Source organism: Salvia hispanica, chromosome 3 (genome assembly GCF_023119035.1).
Source record: "Salvia hispanica cultivar TCC Black 2014 chromosome 3, UniMelb_Shisp_WGS_1.0, whole genome shotgun sequence".
Lineage (NCBI taxonomy): Eukaryota > Viridiplantae > Streptophyta > Magnoliopsida > Lamiales > Lamiaceae > Salvia > Salvia hispanica.
This window is the reverse complement of record NC_062967.1, coordinates 5,060,927-5,073,249: the sequence shown is the minus strand read 5'-3', so window position 1 is coordinate 5,073,249 and position 12,323 is coordinate 5,060,927. Positions and strand designations below refer to the sequence as shown.

Sequence of the window (12,323 nt, the reverse complement as noted above, 5' to 3'; positions counted from 1 at the left end):
ATGTTATATGCCTTGACAGAGAGCTTTGTCATATTATACGTATGCAAATAAGTAGCTCGAATAATTAACTAGAAAATAAAATGTCACAAAATTAAGTTGAAAGTTCAGTCTTGACTTCACTAGCCATTTCTATAGTTTGGACCACAATTTTTTTAGTACCAAATCAATATCATGGCTACGACTAAACAATTTCCGACATATATATAAATCAATATCTCATCTTACTTGATAATGATAATAATAATAATAATATTAATATTAATATTAATATTAATATTAATAATATTAATGTGTACGATATAAATCATAATATGATCAATGCTAAAATCATATTTAATGGCCTTCTCACCAAATATATACTTACTATACTTTTATTCAAACTTGTCACAATGGCCCAATTTTTCTAGAAGATTTTCAATCTATGTATATAGTATAGTAGTAGTATATTTAAAGGGCGTATTTTATTTGACGAAAAAAATGTGAAAACCTAGAGAATATAAGGTAAGAAACCTATAGGCTATATGCCTTTACATGAACAAAAACTAAAGAGCAAGATTCCAACAACAGATGCTAAAAGTAAATCATTGGATCATCAATGCATCTCCATATGAAACATGGAATATATTACTATTAAACTTTTCAAACAATTCGTAATTTTTAAAAAAAGATAGGAGTACATTTTCTTGAAAAATATTCCAACCACCTAAGTGGTCCATTCTTATAAGCTAGTCCCTTCCGGCTCGGGAGCGGCACTATTTTTTTGTTTTATTTCATGGAATTAATTCCAAAAATAAATAAATCATGGCATATATTCAAATTGATATTTTGACTCGCTTTAATGCAAACCCTGTGCATAATTAATTGAGGGAATACAATGCTCGAGGATCACTGCATTTTTTTTGTCTTAAATAACTAGTGAGTGTTATATACGATACCGGTAGCATAATCGAACAGAAAATCCAAATCTGATTATGGTTTTGTCAAGTTTATTTCAAGAAATCGGTTTCAAATTTGGAAATATGATTAGTTTCGGTTGGTTTTTATGGGTCCAATTACTAATTCGGTCATAACCTAATCAATTAGAAGCCCGAAACTCATGTATTACTTTATAGTAGTGTATATACTGATTTGTTGTACATCAGCAAAAGATTTGAATGCCAACAAATATTTAGATATATATTGTAAAATATGATGATGAATTTGTCAAATTGAAAGAAGGGTTGCTATCAGTTGAAAAGTATATAGTACTAGTATTTATTCAGCAATTATTGAAGCCTATGCGTGATTGTTACTATAGCTCGATTTCATTTATTTCATGAACTCTCCATCTATCATTTGTCCTTTTAACAAGAACCCGATTCTTGTACCCTATAATGTTTTATTAAATGCAACCACTTATATTAGACTCGTAAAGAAAAGAAAATGTAAAAAAGGTAAATAAAATAAATAATTGTATTGTTTGATGAGATGAAATACTAGTACTTTAGTCTTTTGGTTCTTTTATTTCATCGTACCTATAAGGCTGAAAAGAAATTCAAATTATGTGCTTTGTAATCTGTAATTCCTCCAAGTTGTTTTTAACGAGTCATTCATCTAATAAATCACAACATATTATTCTTTTTATAAACAAGTGTTCAAATATAATGCTGAGTATAATATATTACCATATCATGAAAAACCAACAAAGCGCATCTGGTGTAGTGGTATCATAGTACCCTCCCACGGTACTGACCAGGGTTCGATTCCCTGGATGCGCAATTTATTCTTCAATTTTGAATTGCTAGAAATCACCAATATAATCCAAAAGTTTTCTCTCATTTAATAAACTTTTGAACATTTTGATTCGAAGTAAATTAGTTTATTATAATTGGCACAGATTTTTTTTTAGGGCAAAATATAGGATGACAAACATATAATGAGTTTCTAATGAACTTGATATAATAGGTTTGTTGTTTCCACAATGAAGGATGAATAAATCTTTTTGTATGTTGTGTTGTACAAAATTGTGTATATTGGTGCAATGAAATGACTACCCTATTTATAGGTGTAGTCCATTGCGTGAGGAGCATGAATGGTCAGTGCATTCATGTCAGATCATCATGGCCGGTATAGTTGTGGGAAGTTACTGACGGTATCGACTGACGTTTGAAGTAGGGATGCACTTGGATATGTGTTCATGCCGATGATTATTCATGAAACATACCTATACGATTATATGTGCATTTGTCAAACAAAAATTAATACAATTTGGCCCAAATCAAGCCCAAGCCGAACAATAAGGCTCAAAAGACAAATTACCAAGTTCCAAGTTGGCGAAAAGAGGTGAGACAGACGACAGAAGGCGACAGCACGCACGTGTGGACTTTACCATTCACCGCATGTGCACGGTGCATAAAATTGTTACATGTAACTATGAAGTATCTCACAACTTCATAATTGTTAGATTGACAGAGACTAGAATTAGAATTAATTAATCTCGCAATTTCATATGCAAGTGTATACCATACTACTAATATTTCTCATGTAGTGAGAATCGATTGAGTATTAATATTAATATATAGACCATATTAAAATGAAGTCGGTCTATAAAACGTTGTTTTGAGGCCTATGGGCCGAAAGTATAGTGGAGGCACAACTATTTATGGCCCAATCACACCCATTGAGTTAATTGAAAAACAATTGGTCACTAATCAATGACTGATTTACTAATTACTACCTAAATTACTACTACTACTACTATCATTTAGATATTGATATTGTGGATACAACAAAATTTAAATTACAATATACAAAATATTGTCATGTTGATTTACAAAATCTTTTAAATATTCAACAGGAAAGAAAACTACCTCACTGCATTAACATACAATCCGTGTGAAATTGGTTAGAAGTTAGTTTAATTTCATAATTTAAATGACAATTACCTTGTTTTAACTTTTAATTGTTGGGTGCATATTTACCGCAGTTATATAAAGGTCAAATCCTCAAAGATCAAGAACATTACGTGCTCGTACAATTATTCTAAATTTGAAGTACTAGTGACAATTTTTTTAGATTTTCAAATTTAAAATTGAGTTTAGAATTTTAAAAAAATGAGTACAATTATAATAATAAGCACATTACGTGTGTTTAATTACCACATATCTCCATTTCCTCAAATTAAACAGTGAATGATTAACAAAAACAAATGATTATACAGAAAAATTGCTTTTCTTATCGACTCTTCTTTGATCCCTAAATAATCATCAAGTTAGCCTCTCACTATTTGATTTTCCCCCAAATTCCTCCACTTTCTTCCTCAATCGGACGACCGCTATTCGCCGATCATCTTTAGCCGTCCGATTAGATGACCTATGACACCAGCCACCGTTGACGCCGAAGCGCCACCGCCGCCCTGTTCCAACGGTCAGATTTTTCTATCCGCATTTCGAGTTATTCAATTGTATCGTCGGCGATAATAGGTTTAGATTCTACCGGGTTTTTGGATCGAAATGGATCCCGGTTTCGGGTTTAGCTCTTCGTCGAAGCCCGCCGGCGGTCCTTTGCGGCCTCCGCGATTGGCCAAGCTCCGGAAACCTATGACCGGTAACCGCCCCAATTTATTCCGATCCGTATCGCAGTTGGGCGTGGGCCAGGAAGATCCTGGCTTTAGCGGAGCTAAACCCAATTTTGAACATAATCAGCAAAATGCGGGTCACGGACATGTTTTTAGGTCGAATGATGGTTTTGTGAATAATAATTTGGAGGAGGAAATGAGGAGGATGAAAATTGATAGTGAAATGGGGTATTCAAATAGTACGAATGAGGAAAGTAGTAATGTGCATTCGAGTTGCGGGGATCAGAGCTTCCGTGGCATTGATGAGAGTGTGGTTTCTGAATTGCCTGAGGATATGAGAAGGCTGTGTATTGAAAGCGAACGTTTTAGTAAATTAAGCGGTGGAATCATGGAGGAGCTTCCCAATAAGATGAAGAAACTGAATGTGGAAGATGGCTCCACGAATAGTAGCTACAACAGAAGTGATAGGACGTCTTTAGGTGGCAGCGCTGATGTGTTGCTCATGGAGAAGATGAAAAGCTTTAAAATTGAAGATCCTTCGTCAGATTCTATGAATGTGAAGGCTGACGATGGTAGCTCTAGAGGCGAGAATGTTATTGTGTTTGAGTTCAGTGGAAATGCCAATCAGCCGGTGGGCTTGAATATGACTAATGCAGGTAGAGACAGTTCTAATCATCTTAAGACTAAAACAAGTGATGTGGAAAATATGGATGATGTGCCAGCTAGGAATTTAGGCAATGTTGGTTCAGACAACAGTTCAGGGTTGTTTGGTTCAAGATTCACTTTTCAGGCTGAGCCGAAGAGCGAGAATAGTGGTACTAATCTGAAGTTTAAGAATGAAAGGAGTACAACATCGTTGCCGATGTTCTCATCCAGTGACATTCATCACACACCACTTGGGAGTGTCCCAGAGATGCCATCTGTGGACGGAGGTAACAGGCCACTTGGTTTTGGTTCTTCTAGCAAACTGGATAATATGCATGCACAAAATGTGGAGTTCAAGACACCGGATCCTAGAGCTCACTCATTATTTGGTATGAGTAAGAAATTAGATGCAAAGAGAGAACCGGTTAAGGACACTGCATTAAGAAAAAAGAAGGGTAAATCTAAGACTCCTGCACAGGTTCCACTGAACTTCCATAGTGATTCTGTCTTTCAAGAAACAATGCATCAGAATACTGAATCTTCTGAGCAATATTCGCCTATGGACTTCTCTCCATATGAAGAAACATTGGCTAGTAACACATATTCAAGAGAGACTTCTGTGGCATCAGAGGAGTCCTCTTGTCATGGTGAAAACAATTCTTCGGTAGACTCATATCCAAATGTTTCGTGTGATATTGCTGCTGAAGTACTGGTTTCGGCAACAGAAAGAATGCATATAAATGAATATGATATGAAAGGCAATGAAGGGCAAGATAGACAATCTGCGTCTCGTGGGAATGATGCTATTAGTGTTGACAGTCATGAAGAAGATGCTATTTCAGGGGCAGAGACTGAAAGCTTTAAGTCTGCTGCTGATGAGTTAGATTATAGCACTGACTCCTTTTACTCTACAGCAGACACTGAAGTGAGCTCCAGTTATAAAATTGAGAGACAAGACAGTGATGGAGGGACTCAGTTTGAACATAGCAAAAGTTCACCGGATATCTTCTCAGGTGGTTTCACTTTTGCTGCATCTTCTGCTTCTTTCAAGGATTCTTCACAATCAATGCGTATCCCAAAGAAGAAGACCCGAAGCAAAAATTCTTTTGATTCATTTAGCTCCACACCAATTGCCAAAGTTTTGCACGGGACATCCCACCTACCCTCATTTCAAGTACCTGGGTCTTCATTCTCATTACACGAGCAAGGCCAGAAAGATAGTTTCTCTACTCTGTTGAAACAGAAAAGTGATAAGTTTGAGCAAGTTCTGGAACTGGCAACAAAACAAGACAATTCTACAGCTGCTACCATTGCAGCACAAGAATCCTGTGAAAAGTGGCGGCTAAGGTACGGATAGTTATGCCCATTTGCTGAAATTTCTATGGTATTGCAATTTGATGGCGTGTGACAGCCATCTTTTCATCTCAATTCACATGATGGCATTTTTTTTTACCTTCAAGAGTTATCTAAAATTATTGATTCATGTTCTTCCTTCTGTTTTTTTTTTTTTTTTTGTGCTAGGGGTAATCAAGCCTATGCAAAAGGGGACTTCTCAAAAGCTGAGGACTATTACACTCAAGGAGTTAATTGTATTTCCCAAAATGAAACATCTAGGAGCTGTCTTAGGGCTCTAATGCTGTGCTACAGCAATCGTGCAGCGACACGTATGTCACTTGGAAGATTGAGAGACGCACTGGAAGATTGTAGGAGAGCTACTGAATTAGATCCAAGTTTCTTGAAGGTGCAGGCTCGAGCTGCAAGGTAATAAAGTACTCTTAATTCTTCTTTGTCCCTTCTTTCCTTTGAGGCACTGTCTGTGTGGTTGTACCATCTATGCAATTTGTATCATGTTCTGTTTTTATTTCTGAATGTTTAGTCTGCCATTAAGGGAGCAAAAGAAAATATATGCATCTATGGGCTAAACCAGTATTCAGTTGAACCCATAAACCCCCTTCACCCCAAAAAAATTAATAAAAACAAAAGAGATTTAGTATAAAACATTGATGAAAGATTTTATACTCTTATCTTAGTCATTCTTTTGACTAACTTCGGTTATGTCAACAAGACAGTAAAACCCAACAACATAGAAATCTTGTTTTGTCCCATTCATAGATCTTGAAGCATAGTTTATTTGAGTTACTTAAAAGTTATAGCTGAAAAGTGATTCCCTAGAGTTTGTAATATACCGTGTTCATTTATGTTTTCTCTACCTTTCTCATTGGATCATAGGTTTTGTTATAACAGTATCTAAATGTACTTTCATCATCAGTGTTTCGAAGTCCTTGTTAAATATATGTTCTCTACAAGTTATTTCACAAATAAAGCCAAACATAATAATAAAAACTCAATGCCTTATAGTTTCTTAAGGAACTGTTAATTTGTTGAGGAGGCATGTACTATTTCTATGCTTCAATCACAATGACCAATATTTCTCTTTGCGTGACTTGTGTTTTGACTATTCAGCTGTTACCTTACCCTGGGGGATATTGAAAATGCAACTGTGCATTTTACAAAGTGTTTGCAAGCAGGACCTGATGTCTGTGCAGACAGAAAGCTTTTAGTGGAAGCTTCTGAGGGTCTAGAGAAGGCAAAGGTATTTAAACTTAAAATTATTCTCCCTCCTTCCACAAAATATTTGCTTCATTGTGGACGGCAGGGGTTAGTAATATGGTTTATGGTGTGTCATGTCTGAGTGGAATAAGGGTCCCACTTTAAATAGGTGGTGAATTGTGTGAGCCCTACTACTATAAATGGAAAGTGACAAAAGTTTTGTGGACCGTGGGAGTAATTAAGATTGTGTGAGGCAGTGTTGCGACCATCATTTGATATTGGAACCTTTTCAGTCATTTGCTGGCTTAGTTTCAGAACCATTTTTTTTGTTCTCCTGGCTTCGCTATTAAGCTAGATATATTCTTCATTTGTGCTTGAAGGTGTCGACTATTAAGCTGATATAAATCTGCAACAGGAAGGTGTTTATGTGTTTTGCTGATTTTTTTTTCATAGAGTGCAGGGTTGAATATCTGTGGGTGTTCAAATATTTGATAAGACTTATAGTGTATTAAGAGCTTCTATCAATCCTCTTTATGTTCATTTGTGAATATATTGCAACTCACACTTACTATCTTGATTTCCGCAGTCTAGATGGACTAGATAAATTGTGGTTGGAACTTGAACAATTTTGCAGCAATATTTTGTTTAATTTTTTTTATTACAACTCTCATTCTCAAGTCATATCCAGTTCTCACTGGATCCCACATTACTTGTGGTAGCATAATTTGGCTCCAGTGTGTACTATTGATTGTGTAGATCATATTATGCACAAGGATCTAAGTTTGTTTGTGCAATTCACTTTCAGAAAGTTACAGACTGCATGGTCAAGGCTGGAGAACTTCTGGGACGAAGAACTAATAGTGACATAGCCTGTGCTGTTAACATTATTTCGGATGGTTTGATGATAAGCTCTTATTCTGAGAAATTGCTTCAAATGAAAGTGGATGCTCTTCTTATGGTATGTACCCATGTTTAAAAGGAACTGGTACATATACCTAAAAGACCTTTGTTTGTCATATCTCTAAATTGCTTTTCTCATATTCCACTAACAGCTGAAGAATTATGAAGAGCTGATACGGTTTTGTGAGCAACTTCTTGGTTCTGTGGAGTCCAACTTTCTGGCACCTGCTTTCGAAAGCCACTTGGTGAACACGCATGGTTTTGACTCGAAGAGAGCTCCTTTCAGGGCCTGGTGCTCGTCTCTTATCTTGAAATCTTATTTCTACTTAGGGAGATTGGAGGAAGCCCTCACATTCCTGAAAAAGCAAGATGAACAATTGTCTCTTATTGAACGGTATTCTTTTAATTTGTACAATACACTATAGGATTACTTATGCACATGGCTATGTTTGATTATAACTATTCTACCAACCTTACTCTTTGCAGTGGCAGTAGAAACTTGGAGTCCATGATTCCACTGGCTGGAACTATACGTGAGCTGCTACACCATAAGGTGAGTAGTTCTTGATTTTTTCCATAAACAATTTTCGACAAGACGCACAAAGTATATGATATGAGTGTGATTTGTTTCTATCTCACCATACAATGGAATCTTGTTTATTCCCTTTCTGTAACAGCATAATAAGAAAAAACAAAAGAGAAACCACTACCCTCTATAAGATGCCAAACTTGAACTATTGTGAATATTTCTAGATTTATTGTTCATGTTAGTGGATCTATTAACTGGAACCTCAAGGGTTTCTGTCAAAAAAGAGCAAATTGAGATAATTAAGAAACTATTATAATATTATTAGATTAACTTACAACAAAATTATGTTAGAACAATCACAAGTCAGAATCTAATGAGGTTGCTTAGTTATTGCTTACCATAGAATTAAAAAATGTAACATCTCTGCATTTTACAGTTTAAGTGCATGTTGACCACATTTTACTAGGATCTGGGTGATAGCATTCCTGCTGTGAACTTTATGTGTCATGTTCTTTTGTCTCCCAGAAACTATAAATTTTTTGTCTCTTATATAAACCTGATGTTAAACTCACTATGATATGAATAAGATAATTAGTCAAGTCTGCCTCTAGCATCTGTCTTGCTGGACCCTGATCTTTTTTCTATTTCTTTGTCCTCTCAGCATGTATATGAAATTCGTTTCTATCCATTAGATTAATTTTTTTCTGTTTAGGCTGCAGGAAATGAGGCATACAAATCAGGAAAGCATTCAGAAGCAGTTGAGCATTACACTGCTGCAATATCATGTTCCGTTGAATCACGCCCTTTCACAGCTATATGTTTTTGTAACCGTGCTGCTGCATATCGATCAATGGGCCAACCTTTAGATGCCATTGCAGACTGCTGTCTTGCCATTGCCCTAGATAGAAATTATTACAAGGTTTGCATTTAAATTATTGATGATGAGTTCAAATTTGTCTGTCGTTAATATTGTCCATTTGATTGCCCCCGTGTATAATGTAGGAATTACATCCATTCATAAATATTTTGTGGTCCGAATTGTAAAATCTACTAGGGAAGGCACATCTATTTTGGTTTGAGTCACAATGCTGGCATGCCTAATTAGGTAATCTAGAATTCCGTACAAGTCTTTACATCAGAATAGTCGTTTTAGCTGAAAATACTGATGTACTAAAGCCCTTCCATATTATGCAACTTTATCTATATTGATAAGCATTCTGGCAGTGCTTTTATGTTAAAACAAAGTGATAATGCATAATTTGGCACCAGTGAACTCATTACTTCAGGAGATGTAACTTGTAGTATAACATTGCTACTACTCATTGACAAAGCATTTCGAAGAGTTTCAAGTTTCAATTTTGATTAATCATTATGAATGTTTCTAAATATTGTTGGTTACCTTATGATAATATTTTTGTAAAACGAGCAGGCCATCTCTAGGCGAGCTGCAATATATGAAATGATTAGAGATTATGGGCAAGCAGTTGCTGATCTGCAAAATCTTATACATCTACTATCTGAAGAAGTGGACAAGAAGATGTATCCATCTGTTAAATCTGATAAAGCTGATCTTGCAAATGAGCTTAGACAAGCTAGACTGAAACTTTTAGAAATGGAAGAGTTCACGAGGAATGAGACTCCACTCAATATGTACCTCATTCTGTAAGTTCTCATTCTTATCTAGTAACTTATTTATTTGTTTTGTGGTTTTAGATTATAGAATAGATACATATTCATTGTTTAGCAGCATATATTCTACTTTCTTGCAGTGACAATTTAACTCTGCCTGTAGAGCTTATTGATTCTTGTTATTAGTTATTACTGACCAAAAGTGAGTTTTTCTTGGTTGGTTTCGAATCATAGAAATGTCAAGAATTTCTTTACCCTTAGGCTCTTTAGTGGGGTTCTTTAGCTCGTTTTTGTTTTGTTTGGGAACCCTTGTCACTTTGTACTCTCTATCTTCCATTAAACTTTTTTATGCACCTGCACTTTTGTGGAATGAAATCATATCATATTTCAGGTATTATGATGTACAGTTGAGGTGCTGAGAAGTGTAACTTTATACTTGTATCTTTTGTAAAAATGAATATAAGCATCTTATTCAATAAATTGACTGATCTCTACTTCAATTCCAGCGGGGTTGACTCTTCTGCTCCAGCTTCCGAAATTAAGAAGGCTTATCGCAAAGCTGCATTAAAATATCACCCCGACAAGGTTTCAATATACCTTTTTTTTGTTTTCTTTACTGTTTTCTGGGCAGATAATCAATTATATTGTCAACTGGTGTAGGCTGGCCACTCTTTGGCAAGAAATGACAATTCAGATGACCCCATATGGAAGGAAATAGCAGAGGAGGTTCATAAAGATGCAGACAGACTCTTCAAAATAATTGGAGAGGCATATGCGGTACTTTCAGACCCTACAAAGGTATTGATTTTTAATATCTCAACTGACTGCTGCCCACATATTTTATCAGTTTCCACGATTTATTTGAATGCTAAGGTCTTCAAAAGAAGTACTAGTTAGGTGTTAAATGTACTGGCATAGTTATCCGTTAAGCACTAGTGGAGTTGTTCTAGATGGGCAGTCATCCTGTATATCGAAACCCTGTTGGCTCTCAGTGTACTGAACTTGTTCTGGGTTCCCACTATTATCTTGAATTTGCCATGGCTTAACGCATTCCACGTGCAGCGGTCACGTTATGATCTGGGAGAGGAGATGCGAAATGCCCGCAATGGAAATAACAGCTCGAAAAATTTCTCAGATTTCCAAAGCCACACATTCGAGAGGAGTAATTCTAGGAGACAATGGCAAGAGGCTGGAAGATCATATGGAAACTCAGCTAGAGGGACCGAGAGAAGCCACTACCATTGGCAATCATAAAGGGACTCCTCTGGATGGAATCAAAATGTTCGAATTAAGGATAAGGGCATACAATTTCGTGCTGGGTTCTTACCAAAGTCCCAGAATACTTTTGACATAACTTAATCCACTCAACAGTGAGGGCTGATGGACTGGATCTGAAATTTTGATGGCTAGTCCAAGTGAGGCTCTACAATGTATAAACCGGATACTGGCAACTCCCGGGTACGAGGAAATGGATGTTTCTGGATGGAGAAAGAACGAGTCCATGTTCTTGTTTATTCACCGTGTTCAACCTTTGGTTCGAACCAGCATACTAACAGTGTGTTGCTTGACTCAGGAATTCGTGAAAGAAAAGAGGTAAAACGTTGGTAGCACAGGAACGAGGTTGAGTGTAGCTAATAATTTGTGTTTCATTCTGCTTGAGTGTATGTATTTGTCATATTCAAAAGCTCCATGTGCATAAGCTCTGATTTTTTTTGTTTTTTTAGATTATGCCTTGTTGAAATTTTTTTCACTGGAAAGAGAATCTTAGAGCCATTGGCTGTGTTGGTACTTTGATAATGGAGTACATTTTTGTGCAATAGTATGGCAAAGATATTTGTTTGTATTTTTTTTGTTGGATAAAAGTTTCAAACCACAAAAGATGGTGAGCATTAAAAGTAGTACAAAGTTTCACTCAGCTAAAAACGAGCTACAAGATTACCAACACAATGATATCTAAATAACAAGATAAACATCTAGCCAAGAATCAAGACAAAAGAGAAGCCCCCGGCAAAACTAAGACCAATGCACCTTCCACTAGCAAAGCAATAAAAAGAGGCAACTAGCAACACTACCACCAAAAGGCGAGAACTATCCCACCCACATGCAAAAGAGGGTAAAAGAAGCAAGATGAAATTCACCTTTGTATGGCTCGGCCAGTGGTATTGATTCTTCGATAATTTTTTGATAACTTTCTAACTTTGACTAACTCATCGCACAATTTTCCTAATATAAAAAGAAAATCCGGACACCACCATCTAAGATATTTGTTCGTATGATGTGTCTTTTTAAATAATCTTGTGGAAAAAATTTAACTCCAAATATGTTTTGTTCTCTAATTTGATGAAAAATAGTAGATATATTTATATTACTCTTTTTAACTTTTTTCACCTGTATTGTAGGGCTGTGTAACTTTCCTTTGATGTGATTGGGAATAATCTCATTCTCCCTTTATTTTGCTTCACCTTATAATATTATTATCACGAGACATTGATATGAAGTATAACCATAGTTACT

The 12,323-nt window shown here is 35.9% G+C and overlaps 1 protein-coding gene and 1 non-coding gene across 2 annotated transcripts; both read left to right on the top strand.

Moving 5' to 3' along the window:
- The first annotated feature begins 1,686 nt into the window (after window positions 1–1,686).
- On the top strand, window positions 1,687–1,757 carry TRNAG-CCC. The gene has a single exon. It is a non-coding gene; the product is annotated as a tRNA-Gly (tRNA).
- Window positions 1,758–3,212: 1,455 nt separating this feature from the next.
- LOC125214080 lies at window positions 3,213–11,626 on the top strand. The gene is made up of 11 exons (XM_048114958.1): window positions 3,213–5,548; window positions 5,723–5,962; window positions 6,665–6,794; window positions 7,557–7,709; window positions 7,804–8,045; window positions 8,138–8,204; window positions 8,893–9,099; window positions 9,610–9,842; window positions 10,316–10,394; window positions 10,470–10,607; window positions 10,872–11,626. The coding sequence occupies exons 1-11, from the start codon at window positions 3,492–3,494 to the stop codon at window positions 11,061–11,063; spliced, it is 3,738 nt and encodes a 1,245-aa protein (XP_047970915.1). The 5' UTR covers window positions 3,213–3,491; the 3' UTR covers window positions 11,064–11,626.
- Window positions 11,627–12,323: the final 697 nt, after the last annotated feature.